The sequence below is a fragment of the Cynocephalus volans genome, chromosome 7 (assembly GCF_027409185.1).
Source record: "Cynocephalus volans isolate mCynVol1 chromosome 7, mCynVol1.pri, whole genome shotgun sequence".
NCBI lineage: Eukaryota > Metazoa > Chordata > Mammalia > Dermoptera > Cynocephalidae > Cynocephalus > Cynocephalus volans.
Window position 1 is genome coordinate 78,911,740 of NC_084466.1, and position 17,903 is coordinate 78,929,642.

The 17,903-nt window shown below is 38.5% G+C and overlaps 1 protein-coding gene across 1 annotated transcript in view; it reads right to left on the bottom strand.

Moving 5' to 3' along the window:
• Positions 1-17,903, bottom strand: part of B3GLCT (beta 3-glucosyltransferase) — a 111,580-nt gene that overhangs the window by 15,293 nt on the left and 78,384 nt on the right. Inside the window, exons 12-13 of the mRNA XM_063102841.1 lie at positions 15,271-15,370; positions 5,633-5,752 (exon numbers count right to left, since the gene is read on the bottom strand). Of these exons, the coding sequence (XP_062958911.1) occupies positions 5,633-5,752; positions 15,271-15,370 (220 nt within the window). The remainder of the gene's footprint in view (positions 1-5,632; positions 5,753-15,270; positions 15,371-17,903) is intronic.

Sequence of the window (17,903 nt, forward strand, 5' to 3'; positions counted from 1 at the left end):
ATGGGCTATAGCAAACAGTACCTTCTTTCCTCCTCCAGCCTTAGGGCCAACAGCAGCTTTCTATAATTACTGATCTCTAGGTACACCCACCTGCTCTCTTTTAGTCCGCTGGCTTTTTCCAATACTTTGGAATCAAGTTCCCTCAATAAATTATCCTTTTTTAAAAAATATAGGTTGGTTTCTGGTTTCCCTCTGGTTCTAAGAGAATAATGAATCTTTTCATATCATGAATAGCCCAAAGGCTAACAGAGCTGAAGGGACTAATATAGTCCACAAGTTCATTCTCTAAAGACTTTCTTTAAGTTGAAACTATCTAAAATCCACCCATATGTTCCCATAAACAAGCGGGAACAAAGCTGCCTTTGCAAAAATCTTCCCGAGGACAGAAGCGTTCTACGAACCAGTCTAGCAAGAAGGGAAAAGGACAAAGAGCTTGAACACAATTCCTGATTCAAAAACAAGGATTCCACTCACAGATGGGCTCGCTTCAGTGCAGTTTACCTGACACTTGTAACCAAGCGCTGAGACTGCAGCAGCGAAGACGACTCGCTCCCTGCCCTTGCTAAGACATCACATGACAGGAGAAAATGTGACAGACAAGAGGAAAAAGCAGCTCTTTATTAAAGATGACACTAGGAAATATGACTGTAAAAAAAGAAGAAAAAAGTTCTTATCAACTATACAAAAAGGAAAGCCGCAAGTCTGAAACCTGCCATCAACGCCTTTCTCTTAGAAAGTCTACTGTCCGCCTGTGAAACTCCCTAGGTCTCATGTCTTCATGGCTGCGTCAAAGTCCTGCACCGAGCTGGCCACGCTGGGCTCAACCTACTGACCCCAGGAAAAGGGGCTGTGTGAGAGGACATGTGTGGGCAGTAAACTGTAAAAATGCTGGCCTGCTTTTTCCTTTTGCCAGCATCTCATAGAATGAGAAAGGAAGGCCCTGGAGTTTGATCCACTCTCTTTTTATTAGTAATTATTTTATACTTCTGCCCACTCATACAGAACAGACTTTAATTATTCACATAAACTAAGTGCGCGAGGGCCTTTAATAATGCAAGTTTCTTAGCGTGCTGATGGGTTCTTCCCAAACAAAGTTGCTCCCCCACATGGAAAATTGCTAGTCATATCGTGGTAGGAAAGAGCACCTGTCTGCTCTGTCCACCAGCTTCTAAATATTAAAAAGATGTTGAAAGGCTACAAGATTAAAAATTTGATTTCTTTTAATATACAAAATACAAATTTTAGAAATAAGAAAAACTGAAATGGGAAGCTGGGACTTGCCCAAAGACACATCTGCAGATCAAGAATCCACACAGAAGATAAAGTGCATCAGGAACGCTAAGCTGAGAAGAACACTCAGATTTCAAAGAGAGTCAAGTTGATCTGGGATTACGCCTCAGTCAAAATCACCTCTAGGTTGTCTAATCCACAGCCCCTCCGGGTACCGACTCACTTCTTGGTCTTCAGCAGATAAGCAGGTCATGGCTGTCTCTTTGGGTAACACCACCTGTGGACTGTTCCAAGGACACTGTCCTCTATCCTATTCTGGTACAGTCGTTTGCCCCCAAGGCTGCCAAAGAGGCTGATGACACTCTGAGCACAGCTTCCTACCCAAATTCACATATATATAGTTTTGAAAAAAGAAAATAGTCATTCAATTATTTTTCTCCAAATGCCTAAACTTTCATGGAGTCAGTAAGAAAATGAAAAACATACACTGGATTCAAATAGGGGAAGGGTCTCACTTTCCAACGACATAACAACACTGGAGTGCACACTTCTGACTCAGCTTGCACAAGTGGGGCCTAGGAGGGTGGGGTGAGACAGTGGTTTTCAAAAATTTACACGACCATAACCCACAGTCAGAAAACAAGAAAAATGCATCTTACATTACAACCATTTATATGTGTTGTGTGCATGTGTATAGAACTGAAACAAAAATTTCACAAAACAGTAACGTGATGCACTCTGACACTACCTACTTTATTCTATTCCACTCGATATTTCATTACTTTAAAATGCTGGTTATGGTCCACGAGTTGGTTTTACAAGCCACTGATCCTGACTTGCTATTTAAAAAAGCATCCTGGTTCTCAAACTACATCACAAAATTCTTCTGTAACACTAAGGAAACTATACAACACTGTGTCTGCAACTTTTATCAAAGGTTAATATGAGACAATCTCATGAAGAATGTTTCTGCATCATTGTAAAAGTGCTATTAAAAACAGAATATCACAGGGGTCAATGCTAGCTATGTAAAGATCAATGCCCAGTGTCCATGCATTTATTTATTCATTTATTCACTGGACCTTGAAAACAATGAGTCCCTAGCTAGGAAGAGGGGATACAATGAGAAATGAGACACAGGTGCTGCCTTCAAATAATTCATAATGTAAGTGGAAAACAGGAAAGTAAATCGGCAATTAAATGATAATGGTTTGCATAATATGCTATGAAAGTACATTAGAAAGACATTAAACTCAGATTTAAGGGGCCAGACTGGGTTGAAGGCTTCCAGGAGTAAATAAATGATAACTATATCGAGGCCAAAGAACCAGGAGGAATTAGCCAGACAGAAAAGCTGGGATGGGGAACAATGCTATGTATGCCATATCTTGGGGGAAAAGAAAACAAAATAGTGCCTCTGAGAAACTGAAGCAAGTTCAGCATGAATTCCTTAAGATGAGGGTGAAGACGGATGCGGCTAGAAAGGAAAAATAGCATCTGCCAAGGTCACGAGAGGCATGTAAATCAAGGCTTACAAGATCTGGGAGAAGAAGATGCAGGCGGTGGGAAAAGTTCCACAGCCAGTTAGGATATCAAAGGACGCAAAAAACTTTCATGCCTTGGTAACGCACAGAAAAATGTGAATAAAATAAAAATCACATTTATCTATGGAACTGAACAGAAGTGGACACCATGAAGCCTAGATGAATGAATTTCTGGAGAGGAGAATCCTGCACAGGTGAGTAGCAGGCCGTGGCATTTTTCTGGGGCAACTGGGCCTGGGGCAGGCAGGTGGACGAGGAGACCTGCCGGAGCCCTCAGCCCCGCGGCAGTGGCTCAGCGGCACCCAGGAGGCTGTCGAGGTGGCAAACTGGAGGTGGTTAAAATGGAGGCCTAACCCCAGACCAGCCTCACGCTTGCTGCAGTCTGAATGATCATTTTCTCATCTCAGATCCCAAAGGCAGAAGAGCGTTCACATTCTTGGGAAAAAATAAAGGCAATGGGAAGCCATTAAAGGCCTCTGGGCAGGGGAGAGAGAGGATCGGATCTGCTTTTGTAAAGGTCTCTGACTACGGGGTGGGTGACAGCATGCAGTGAGTGCAGTAAGATGAGACGTCGGAAGAGCAGGAGGCTGCAGCAGGAACCCACAGAAAAGGTGACCATGACCGAGACAAGATTACTGGATGTGGAGAGAAGTACTGGTGGAAGAGGCATTCGGGAGATAACACTGACATGACTTAGCAACTCAGTCAACTGCAGGGGAGTGGGAAAAGAAGACAGGAAAGGGTGTGAGCTGACTCTCAGACTCCAGGGGCAGGAACTCACATGCGCTGATACCTTCCCTGAGAGAGGATCGCTGGAGAAAACCAAATCAGGGGCTGAAGTCAGAAATGAATTCCATACGGGAGGTGTTGAGTGTGATGTGCCTGAGAACCAGCCACGTGGAGTTGTCCTCTAGTAGGTGGGTCTGGGAATCAGGAGGTCAGGAGAGTTCAGCATCAGGCCACAGAATGAGAAGAGAAGGGAGACTAGAAAAGACACCTGAGAAACAAAGACATTGAAGGGACAGATAAAAAGAACTGAGAAGGTCTGGCCAGAAAGACAGGAATGGACAAAGGCAGGATGGCGTTCTGGAATGCAAGGGAAAGAAGGATTTAAGTAAACAGGAATCTTCATCCCAGGCTGCTAAGAGGTGAAATGAGAGAAGACTGGGAAGGATCCACCTGACTGGCTACCGTGAGGTCATCGTGGACCTTGGTGAGGTAGTTTACATAGAAGGTTAAATATGGTACTGAGAAAATGGGGACAGAGAAGAGATGGCATGGGGATGGAAAGAAGTTTTCAGATGGGAAAACTAGAGGTGGCAGGAGACATCCAGTAGCAAGGTAGAGGTTGAACATAGAAGAGTTTAAAGGTGCCACCTTGGTGGTCTAGCAGGACCTGCCATGTGCACATGAAGGGGAGCAGTGACAATCACACCATGTATCTGCCAATCTGGCCCCAGCCTGTGAGCTCCTGTAGGGAAGGGGCTGTGCAGCTTTCACCTGTGCATCCAATGCCTGGCACACACCAGACTAGTTGAATGAACAACCCACTACCTGGAGTGATGAAAGGCAGTGCTAGTTAAGGAAGATAAAGTGACATTTCAGAAGGCCACAAGTGCCGGTCTCAAAACAGCTAAATCCAACAGGCAAGAAAGACAACAAAATAGTTCTCTTGCAGAAACACAAAAAGTCACTTCTGTGTTAAAAGCATATGAACATCATCATGCTGCAAAATATATAAACCCATATGCCAAGTACAGGGCCCCTTTCAACAGCAGAGAGTACTGGCTCAGTGGGTGCCATGCCCTGCTCTTTACTTGGCCCTGACACCTTGCACAAAAAGCTAAATGCATTACCACAGGCTGCAAACAGCTTGACCATTTTTTAATGTAGAGGTCAACACTCCTTGGACTTATTCTTTAGTGTCTTTTCAAAGGCCTCCTGGGACTCCCATGTCCTGTTGCTAATGACCTCAGGTAGATGCAACAAAGATAAGCGCTCCTGCTCAGGCTTGGTTATCACTACAAAAAAGCCACCGCCATACATGTTCACCACTGAATCAGCCAGAATGAACCAGATACCTGCAATGTGCCTCCGGAGATCTCATGGTAGGACCCATGCAAAGCAGGAGTACATGGTCCTAGCCCTTCAGAGGTTTATAATCCCTGAATTACAAATTAGAACATTGCTCAGCACATGTTGTACATTCAACAAACATCTGCTGAATGAATTTAAATGACTATAGTTGATAACAAGATTCTCCTTGAACACCCCAATAACAAAGATTATAGAATAGAAAAGACTAACTGCTCAATTGATTTACCCATATAAATCAAATTAAAATCTTTCCTCATAAGAGACTAGGCAGATGCTTCATTTAAAAACAATGATTTTTAATTGTTATTTAAAACCTATAAATCCTACACAAATATCACTTAATTGCCTAAGTCTAAGCTTCTATGATACTCTTTTCCAAAACATGATTTATTAAGCACTGGAGAATTTAAAAGTCTGATGGCTTATTTTCTGAAATTAAAATCTATAACCAATTTTTTTTCATTTAAACAATCAAAACTATTTGGCTGCCTAGAAGCAATCGTTATTACAGGGACATGTCTACCAAGTACACTGACATAGAATTTTTTATTGTCTCTTTGAGGGGTAAATATTCCTTACTATGGGTACTTTTTATATTTAGCAAATACCTGTATAATGTTCCCTTTCCTATTCTACTAACAGCTACCATTTATAGAGCACACACATATCAGTACAGATCCCAGCGCCACAGAGCCACCTCTACCTTGTGGAAAGGGAAGTTTAATGCTCAGAGTATGTGCAGAAAGCTGTGCCATAGTTACCCTCCTCCTCCTGTGATGTAGCTGTAGCCGCCGGTGGCCAGGCCATAGCCGTAGCGCTCTCCCAGAAACACCGGCTCGCTGGGGTCATAACAGCTCAGCAAGTGCTGCAGCCTGGAGATACTGAGATGCCAAAGGGAATAAGCAACAATTATTTAATACAAATGTGGTATCAGAATAAATATTTTATGGTTCTTACATGCCACTGTTCACGTTGTACAGTACTATGCTGAAATTATTTAGAGGTGAAATTTGAGTGATTTTTTTAAAAGAAATGGAGTTTTTAAAAAGACCCCTTTAAATGTAGAAACACTGTAAATTACTGGAAACAGAAGAGAAATGGAGAAACAAGGGGCTCACTCCCCGGGTTTAACAGAACCTGGAACAGAACCAGAACACGGCAGCCTATTTTGGGTGGGGGTAGCGGGCTGACAAAGTGAAGGTGGCCGGTCTGCTAGAGATTTCCTGCCTATCTGTCCTTTTCCCAAGTGAGTGTGAACCAGTCCTCACATCTTTTCAGATGGACTGGGTATCTTAAAAATTTATCAATGGCCCAAAAAAGGAGCTTTCAGGCTGTAAATGAGTTGGGGGTTCATGTCAGGCACCTGGCTGGCAGGTGAGGAAGAAAATCAGGCAGCGAGGCTTTCCTAGAAATCCTCAGATGATCATGCACAATTATGCTAGTGCTTCCCTCAAGAAGGTCACACCTGCCCATGAACCTTTCATGTCTGTTTATACCTTTGACACTTTTTGGCCCTTATCCCTCTTTGTCATTTGTTAACAACCATAGCTTACAGAGTGCAGTGAGAATATCCAGGAGCTGGTCAGAAAAATGCCAGCAACTACAGCTGCTGTAAGAATGAAAAAAAACAAAAGATTTCATAAGATAATAAAATCTAGAAATAACTTTTTAAAGTAGACACAAAGGTTAATACTAAGAAAGTCTAGTTTTTCTGTGTTTTAAGAACTTATATCACTTAGAAATGTCTGATCAAGTCCTCCTGTTTCTTCCTAACCAAGAGCTTTTCAGGTTGCAAACCATAGTCCTAGCTTTCTTGTGATATTAATCAGCATTCCTTAAAAAAATTTTCCCATGATTAGTAACTTTGGGTTAAAATTTTTTAATGGACTAAATAAATTTTGGTGTGTTTTTCAGAGCCTGTGATTCAGAAGCATCATGCATCTCCAGAAGGGGATGCACTACCAGGCATTTCTCCAAATTATTAACTGTGAAATCCTTTCTCACAGAGCAGGGTTCACATGCAGACCAGTGTTCCGAAGTCTCATTTCTGGGGACAGGAGTGGGTGATAAGAAAACAAAATAAAGATGCACCAGAAGAGATCACCTTCTGTATCCATGCTCATGAGTCTTACAAAAATACCCCAACTAATAAAGCTAAAGCTGAAAGTGAAGAAAACAAACTAATGTATGAAAAAAAACCTCTAGCAAGTGGAGGTGCTCACAGTCTACAAGTCTGCTAATCAGGTTTACATCTGCTGATTTGGTTTTGTCTGAAGGTCAAGGCCTCCAATAATGTTGAGTTTCTGAGTGACCAGGAAATCCTATCTCAGGACACTATCCTGTTTTTGGCACACGAGTTAAACATTCTAAGTACCTAATTTGGAATCAGTCTTCAGGAAGTTGTCTGGTAAATAACTGTGAGGGAAGGCAAAGAAATGTGCAGATACCATTTAGTGACAGAGAATTTACTCTTAAAGATCTCTAAGGAAATCACCTCCTTGGTCGGTAAAAGGCTCTGCAAAACACTCAGAGCCCTCTGGGACAAATTTATATCTACTTTGGGACCTGAGAGGAATGAGAAGTTCATGGTATTTCTCTTCCTCCAGCATATTGTAAAATTATCAATTCAACCTGCAACCTGCAATATTTTTGAAACTAAAGTAACTAGGATTTAACATCTCCTCTGGGTTTCTTTTTCTGATAACACTAACCATTCCCATATTCACAACATCATTTTAAAGCTGAAGGATCACAAACTGAGCCTGACAACTATCATATAGTTGCTAAGAAGTAGAAATGTGGAGAAAGCAGACAGATCTGGAGATTTATCTCAGGGGATTTGGCGACTGATCCAGGAAAAAAAAAAATTCATTTAACAATCTGTTACCATTTCAGGCCATTGTGAGACACAGAAATGAAGACAGTCAGCACGGCAGCACCCTGGGGTCAGTGCTGCCAAAGCTACACTAACATGTCTTCACACCACTCCCACACTTTCACAGCGTGATACTTATCTTATCCTCACAACCCAGAACATTTCCACCCGAATCTTTAATTTTTTATTTGGAAATAATTTTAAGATTATAGAAAAGTTGCAACAATAGGACAAAGAAGTCCCATATATACTTCACCCAGATTTACCAACTGTTAACATTTACCCCATTAGTTTTATTTATTCTCTCTCTATATATATACACACACATACGTATATATGTAATATGTATGTATATTAATATACTTTTTTTCCTTTTCTGAAATATTTTAAAGTTGCATACACTATGCTCCTTTCCTCCTAAATCATCAATGCACATATCCTAAAAGTAGAAAAAGCAACTTCAGAAAACTTAACATTGACACAATAAGTGTCTTAAAAAGCTAAACATACATCTGCTACATGTCCCGGGCATTCCGCTTCTAGGTATTTAGTGAGAGAAATGAAAGCAGATGTCTATACAAAGACTTGTACACAAAGGTGCATAGAGCCCTTAATTATAATAACCCGAAACTGAAAACACTGACACAATGCTTATAGCTACACTAACCATTCATATTTTAATCTTATGAATTAACCCAATAATTTCCATTTTAACATTTTTTTCCCTTCCAGTACAGGATGAAGCCCAGGATTCCTTACTGCATTTATTTATCGCATCACTTTAATTTTCTTTAATCTGCAACAGTTCCTCAACTTCTCTTTGTCTTTCAAGACACTGGTATTTTGAATACTATAAGCCCCCCCAGCCTTTTTGATAGAATCCTCATGTTGTGTTTGTCTGATGCTTCCTCCTGGTAAAACTCAGGTAATGCATTCCTGGTCACAGTATTACATAGCAATGGTGCATATGGCACACAATGTCCATCTGTCCTTTGTTGGTAACGTTCACTCTGATCACTGAGTCAAGGTGTTGTCTGGTTTTACCACTGGATGGTAACTATATTTGCCCTAATATTTCTAACAGTCTCTGGGCAGACACTTTGACATATGTAAATATCCTGGTTCTCATCATAATTGACCCCTAGTGTAGTATACATTAATGATTCTTGCCTGAATTAATCTTTACTATGATGGTTACAAAGTGATGCCTTTTCCAACTCCATCACCCCCTGCACATTTATCAGTCAGAACTCACCGTTATCCCGCAAGCAAGATCCTGCCCTTCTCCCCCATTTATTTATTTACTTACCTATTTACTTATTTTTTAGAAGCATGAACTCATTGATTCCTAATTTTTAATAGTTCATAATTAATTACTGTCATTAACTATACTGATGCTTAACTTGTCCCAGATGTGGCCAATGGGAACCCATTCAAGCTTGCTTCTGTGTCCTCTTGACATGCACTTTTCTATTTTTTTTTCTTTCTCTCTCTTTTTAAAATTTTGAGCACTCCTTACTTTCTGGTAAAAAAAGATGTTCTAAATATATTTTATACCTTCCATGACTCAGCCCTTAATTCTGAGAAGCCCTGGTTCTTTTAGTGGGGAAAGCAACACTATTAGTTCTATGCAATAGTTTCTCAGTGCTACTGAGATATCTTTGCTTCTAGCCTCTTCAGCAGAAAGAGCTTGGCAACACGTATGTGAACACACACCACATTTTAGAACATGTCCATGGATTAGAAGACTTTATACTGTTAAAATGTCAATACTATCCAAAGCTATCTACAGATTCAATGCAATCCCTACCAAAATCTCAATGACCTTTTTTGCAGAAATAGAAAAACCCATCCTAAAATTCATATGAAATCTCAAGGGACCCCGAAGAGACAAAACAATCTTGATAAAGAAGAACAAAGCTGGAGGACTTACATTTCATGATTTCAAAACTCACTGTACAAAGACACAGTAATCCAAACAGTATGATAAAGTCAGACCAATGAAATTGAATAGAGAGCCCAGAAACAAACCTTTGCATATATGGTCAAATGATTTCTGACAAGGATACCAAGACCATCCAATGGAAAAAGGAGTCTTTTCAACAAACAGTGCTGGGAAAACCAGATATCCACATGCAAAAGAATGAAGTTGGACCCTTACATAACACCATATACAAAAATTAATTCAAAATGGATCAAAGACCTAAATTTAAGACTTAAAAAATACAGCTCTTAAAAGAAAACATAGGGCAAAAACTTCACGTCGGATTTAGCAATCATTTGTTTATTATGGCACCAAAGGCACAGGCAACAAAAGAAAAAATAGACAAACTGAACTTCATGAAAATTTTTTAAAAACTGTGCATCAAAAGACACTGCTATGATCTGAATGTGTCCCCCAAAACTCATATGATGAAACAATCACCAATTTGATAGCATTAAGAGGAAGGGAGGCTTTAAGAGGTGATTAAGTGAAGAGGGCAGATTAAGGCCCTTATAAAAAGGCTGGAGGGAGTGAATTCACCCCCTTCCCTTCTGCCATGTGAGGCCACAGGGTTCACCTGCTCCGCAGGAAGCAGCATTCAAGGCACTACCTGAGAAGCAGAGAGCAGCTCTCACCAGACACCAAACCTGCTGGAGCCTTCATCTTGAATCTCCAGCCTCAACTGTGAGAAACAAATTTCTATTGTTTATAAATGACCCAGTCTCTATCTAAATTACCCAGACACTATCAATAGGGTAAAAGGCAACCCACATTATGAGAGAAAATATTTGCAAATCATATATCTGATAAAGGATTAATATCCAGAACACATAGAGAACTCCTATCCTAACACTGAACAAAAAAGCAATCAAACCAATTCAAAAATGAGCAAGAAACCTAAATAGACATTTTCCCAAAGAAGACATACAAATGGCCGATAAGCACATCAAAAGACACTCAGCATCACTAATCATCAGAAAAATTCAAGTCGAAACTATAATGAGATACCACCACACATACATTAGGACGGCTACTATCAAAAAAATAAATACGTAAGAAGTGTTGACGAGGAGGTGGAGAAACTGGAACACCAGCACACTGTCAATGGCAATATAAAAAGGAACAGCCTCTGTGGAAAACAGTAGGACACCAAAAAGTTAAAAATAATTAAAAATACCACATGATCCAAAGTATCCATCAACAGATGAATGAATAAACAAAATATAGTATATCCATACAATGGAATATTATTCAACCGTAAAAAGGAAGGAAATTTCACAATAAGCCACAACACAGATAAACTTTGAGAATATTATGCTAAGTGAATAAGCAAGTCACAAAAAGACAAGTACTGTATGATTCCACTTATATAAGGTTACTTAGAGCGGTCAAAATCATAGAGATAGAAAGCAGAACAGTGGTTGCCAGGGGCTGGGGTTAGGAGGAAATTTTAAGTTATTGTTTAATGGCTATAGAGTTTCAATTTTACAAAATAAGTGTTAAGGAGATGATTGCACAACATTATGAATTTATTTAATACCAATGAACTGTACACTTAAAAATGGTTATGATGCTAAACGTTATATGTGTGTTACCACAATAAAAAAAAATAAACAAAACAAAAACGGTGTAGATAAACCAAATTATGGTGAAATAAAACCATGTTACATAATTTTTAGAGTGTTTTTCCATCTTCTCTATTTAAAATTGGAACATTTCTTTTCTTAGTGTTGGCAATCTACCCTAAGAGAAGATTAGTAGCTGTTCTGGACTGAGTGTTTGCATCCTCCCCTCCATATTCACATGCCGAAATCTAGTCCCTAATGTGACAGTATCAGGAGGCAGACCCTTGGGAGGTAATTTGGTCATGAGGGTGGAGCTCTCACGAATGAGATTAGTGCCCTCATAAGAAAAGGCCAGAGAGCCAGCTCACTCTCTTTTCACCAGGAGAGGACACAACAAGAAGCTGGCAGTCTGCAACCAGAGGCGCACCCTCACCAGAACACGACTTCAGACTTCCAGCCTCCAGACTAGGGGAAGTAAATTCCTGTTGTTTATTTAAAAACAAACAAACAAACAAAAAACGAACACTAAACTAAGAAATAAACTCACAGAAGTGTCACATACACCCCAACTCCATCTCTCCTATTCCCCCACCCAAACCCGTTTAGGTAAGCAACTTCACAGTTTTTTGGTTTGCATTTTATCTCTTACTGTAAGGATGAATAGATAGTGTAGAGGCATGTTTTATTTCCCCTTCTTTCTTACACATAGGATAACATACTAAATATATTATTTTGGACCTTGCTTTTTTCATTAACAATATCTCCTGGAAACCACTCAATACAATTTGTTGATTTTTTTTTCAAGGAACCAAAATTTTAACTTATTAATTTGATCCTCTGCTTTTCTGTTCTCTACCTCATTGTCTCTCCACTTATCTTTATTATTATTTCCTTCCCTGTGTTTTTCTGGGTTGACTTTGTGGTTCCTTTCCTAGCTTTTTGAGTTGGAAATTGAATTATGGTTGTCTTGACAAATCTTTATCCATCCCTTTGTTTTTAGATTTTTGAATGACTGTATTTGTATGTGTCTCTTGTATAGAGTTGGGGTTTGCTTTATGAGCTAATTTGAAAAGTCTGTTCTTTTATTAGGTGAATTAAACCTGCTCACATTTATGGCTGATAATGTTTAGTTTTTAACACTGTAAAATTATTTTAGGTTGGAATTATTATATGTATTATATTTACTGTTTATCTACTTAGTGTGTCTTCTTTGCTTTTTTAAACAATATTTTTGTTATTCAGAAAGTGTGTTCCCCCTGATATTTATCTTTGTAGTTAATCTTTTTATGTCTTACCATGTTTTTTTTTATTTAACATTTTATTCTTTGGTCTGTTAGTTTTACATGGTATCCTTCAAATCTCATCTATTACCTACAACAGACAAGTCTTATTATACTTCCCCTTTCTCCCATTCTTTTTTAGTTGTAACACTTTCTCCTCTGCCTGAATATACAACATTTACATCCTATTCTACCCATAAACCCACCCCTGTTCCACTTTTAGTTCTACAGTTAAATATATGAAATGCTCAACTTCAGTCCTTTTTCACTTCTTTTGATTGGATGAAGTTCCTTCCCTAATATATTCCTCAAGAAGGGCACAGGTGTGCACTATTCCCTTAGGTCAGGTACACTGAAAACTTTTTCTATAGCCTTAATACTGAAAAACAGCTTGGCTGCATAAAAAATCTACTGTTACTATGTTTTTTATGTTATTTTGAGAATTCTGGGGCCAGTCTAATTTTCTTGATATTTAGTTGAGGTTTTATCTTTAAAACCAAATTGTTTTACTTAGATATGTGAAGAAGTCGATTTCAGGTCAATTTCCCATGGTACCCAGTGGACCTGCTCAATTTATAGAGTAAGATCTTCTCTTATTTCTGATCATTTAAATACCATTTCTGTTCTTTTGATTTTCCTTAATCAGGACTCCAATTATACATGTATTGGACTTCTTTGCCTCCTCCATTTCAACCACTTGTTTCTAACCCTTTTAACTTCTTTAAACCATTTTCACTTTCTTGATTGCTTTCCTAATTTTCATCCATGTGCCTTGTTACATTTTCATTAGATTTTGTTTACTTTGGGTGTTTTGTAATTTAGTCATGAATTTGTCATCTTCTATTTCTTTCTTGAGTCCATTAAATTCTAATTTCATTTACTTTGTCCACTTCCTTTTTTTTTTTTTTTTAGTTTTCCAAGTTTACATTCAAGGTATTTTTTTATGTCCTCAATACTTTTTGCTCTTCTAGAAGTCAGAGCTCCAGGTTAAAGATGTGGCTGTTGTTATTCATAGAGAAGAGGGGCTAACCCCAAATCAAAAGTAACAAGGCTCACACTAAAAAGCACATTTAAGACATCACTGAGCAGTTAGATATTATTACTAGTGAATATGAAAAAAGAAGAAAAAGTAAATGAACATCTGCCCAAGTTTCAGGTAGAGCAGCTCTGCTAAAGGTTGCTGGCACAAGTGATGCAGTTACAGATGCAATAAATGCTGCATGAGATGCTGCTGAAGAGGGCATCATTTTTGCATTCTTGGAGGCAGTTGTGCTCTGCTTTTATGCTCACGGTTGTGCTTACGGTTCATTGAACTTCTTGGGTCTGTGGGTTTATAGTTTTCATCGAATTTGGAAAACATTTCTTTAAATATTTGTCATGTGCCCCTTCTCTTTGGGGACAAAAACTGCACATATACAAGACCACCTGAAACTGTCCTGCAGCTCAGTGATGTTCCGTTCATTTTCTAAAATCATTTTTTATCTTCATGCTTCACTTTGGATAGTCACTATAGGAATGCCTTCAAGTTCACTGATATTTTCTTCTGCAATGTCTAATTTACTGTTAATCCCATCCATTGGGTTTTTCACCTCAGAAAATGTACTTTTCATTTCTAGAAGTACAATTTCAGAGTTACTTATACCTTCTGTGTCTCTTTTTTGAACATATGAAATAGCGTTATAATAACTATTTAATAGTAACAGCTTAATAACTGATAATTCTAACACTTTGGGGACAATTTCAATCAACTGATGTTTTCTCATTATTTTCCTGCTGCTTTGCATTGCTGGTAATTTTTTTTTTTTCTTTTCTAATAATCCCCTCTTATCTTGCTAACTTTTGATTGGATGGAAAACATTGTAATTTTATCTTACTGGGTGCTGGATATTTTTATATTTCTATAAATCTTCTAGACTTTTGTTCTCAGCTACAGGCTAGATACTTGGAAATGGTTTGGTCTTTTGGGGTTGTGCTATTCATATTTGTGAGGCAGAACTAGAGCGGTGCTTAGTCTAAGGTAAACTATTCTCCACTCCTGACACGAAACCCTTTTGTATACTCTACCCAATACCCTGTGAGTCATAGCCTCTCCAGTCTGGCTGGCGGGAACTGGCTGTGTAGACAGCCCTGTGTGAGTGTTGGGCATCATTCCCTCTTATCATTTTGCTTGGTTCTTCCCCTAGCCTTGGGTAGCTTCCACACACACATGCACTACCAATAGTCTACCGATCAATACTCTACCAAATACTTAATGAGAACCCTCTACAGATCTCCAGTGTCTTCTGTGCATCAGTCTCTTCTCTGGTACTCTGTTCTGCACACTCTAACAGCCTTAGTCTCGTGAAACTCTCAGCTCCATCTCTTCAACTCAAAGAGTCTCCCAGATTCTACCTGGTGCCCCTTTCCTAAACAGTGGTTTGGAACTCTCTTTAAAGCACGCAGCTGGGCAGTCATAGGACGGACCTCATTTGCTTCATGTCTCTCTCAGGTACCAATGCCCTTTGTTGCCTTAATGCCCAGAGTCTTAAAAACCTTTATTTCATATATTTTGTCCTTTTGGGAGGGTGTTTCAGATAGGAGAGTAAATCTCATCCCTGTTATTCCATTTTTGCCAGAAGCAGAAGTACCCATCATAGTTTTTGAATATGAATATGTGTAGAATTTAAAGCCACTTAGGATAAGAATGACTTCTTACCTTATTAATGTATCATCATCTACAATGACTAACCATGTTACTTTGCCATGGCTATGATTCAAAAATCTTTCCAAAATGGCAAATGTCTTTCCACAATGACCTAGGAAAGGCAAGAAGAAAACAAAGTGTATAATTTTCTCTAAAATATACAGATGCTCCTTGACTTACGATGTTGAAAATACATTTAATACCCCTAAACTACATCACAGCTTAGCCTAGCCTACCTTAAACATGCTCAGAACACTTACATTAGCCTACAGTTGGGCAAAATCATCTAACACAAAGCTTATTTTATTCTAAAGTGTTAAATACCTCATGTAATTTATTGTATACTGTACTTAAAGTGAAAAACAGAACGATCATATGGGTACTCGAAGTACAATTTCTATTGAATGCATATCACTTTAGCAATTTGTGGAGTCAAACTGTCTATATATAATTCATTAAAATTTTTTTTATTAGTTTTGAAGTGCTGTAAGAGATTGGATGCCAACGTACACCTTAATAATTCGGATTTTAAAAAACTAGCCTTCTCTGTCATAGACATAGTACACCGGTAGGAATTTTAGAGATCATGAAGTCTAAAAACTACTCATTTCACACAAGGAAATGGAGAACTAGAGAGATTAGGGGAATTACACAAGGTCACACAGGTTATTTGAGGCACAGACAGAGTTGGTATCTTTGGTACAGACAAACAAGAAGGTTGTCAGCCTCACAGCAATTAGAGAAGGCTGGCATCTTTTCTTAGATACGCTTATTCTGAAGGAACTTTTAGAACCCCAAGCACCACCTCACAAGGAAGCAATGGTATGCTATGGGTCAAATGTGCCCCCAAAAGTTCATGTACTGGAAACTTAATCTCCACTGTAAGAGTGTTAAGAGGGTGGGAAATCCAACTATGACATTTGAAAGGTGGGGCCTCTGAAAGGTCATTGGATCTGAGGACCATGCCCTAGTGAACGGACTGATCCATTCGTGGAGTAACGTGTTGCTGCTTTAATGGGTGGTCATGGTCGTGGTTCTGATGGCTTTAAACGGAGAGCAAGTGTGTTCCCTAAACTTGGGCTTCCCAGCCTCCAAAATTTTAAGAAATAAATTTCATTTCTTTATAAATTACCCAGTTTCAGGTATTCTGTTATAAGCAACAGAAATGGACTAATACAGTGTACAAGTGGAAGACTATACCTTCATTCATTTTGTAAATATTTACTAAGTTTCTAATGTGCCAGATACTGTGGAAAGTACCAAGATATGCACTAAAGATATAGTGCTGAATAAGACAGAGAATCACAGTCCTTAAGATGCCAACAGATAAATCACAATGCTTTAAAGGCACCACAATGTAATACTGAGACCAAGATAAGCATAAAATGCTTGGGAAGAATACTCAAGTGATAAATAAGAATATGCCCCTCATTTCAACTAAGTATTTGGTGACACAGTAGAGAACAAACTAATATTAATTAATTAATATTAAACCACTCAATCTTGTATTTTCTTTATTCCTTATCTCTTTATGTATTTTTAACCATCACAGTATATATTTTTGAAAGCCATCTTAAATTCCTTTTGAATTAAAAGAGACTACAAATATGGGCAATAATTAGGTCAGACTAGAAACAAATGAGGAAATCAAATAAGGAATGCATGAATAAGTAAATTATTATTGAAGCCAATCTAAACTGAAGTCTTAAAAAGAAAGGTTAACAAAAAAAAGAGAAAATTCGATCTAAACTAGTTTTTCCAAAACAGACAGCAACAGACAGACTAATATATTTAACCTTGTCTGAAGAATTGTTAGCTACAGGAATGACATATCTGATTACACATTTTATTTTCTTAATCAAGGAATTATAAATGACACTAATTTAAAATAATCAAGATAAATTACTTTGTAGAACAAGATAATCAGCTTGCTACTCTTTTTTATTCATTAAAGGGTACAGGGAATCAAAAAACCTAAGGAAAAAGAGTGGCAGGAACACTGGATAAAAATTAAGATGAACAAAAAGCTCTGAAGATGAGATGGCCAAATTTCTATTTCCATTTTTGAAATAAAAAAATGTTTTTAATTAGAAAACCTGCAATCTGAAGAGAAAAGCAGGTATACTCCCAACAATTTATTAATTAAAATATTAACATATGCTATGGGTTAAACGTATCTCCCAAAAGTTCATCCATGGGAAACTTGACCCCCATTGTAACAGTGTTAAGAGGGTGGGAAATCCCACTGTGGTAATTGAAAGGTGGGGCCTTTAAGAGGTGATTACATTGTGAGGACTGTTCCCTCTGAATGGATTAATCCATTCATGGAGTAATGGGCATGGTTCTGATAGCTTTAGAAGGAGAGTAAGTGAGAAGATTAGCACTCTCTTGCTCAGCCCATTTCTGCCGTGTGACACCCTGTCTGCCATGGGACCCTGTAGAGAGTCAGCACCCAGGAAGGCCCTCACCACATGTATTCCCTGAACTTCCCGGCCTCCAAACTGTAAGAAATAAATTTCATTTCTTTATAAATTACTCAGTTTCAGGTATTCAGTTCTAATCAACAGAAACAGACTAATACAACATACATGACAGAGCTCATTCTACATACAACCAATGTAGAACGTGCTTAGGTGTTGCTCTGA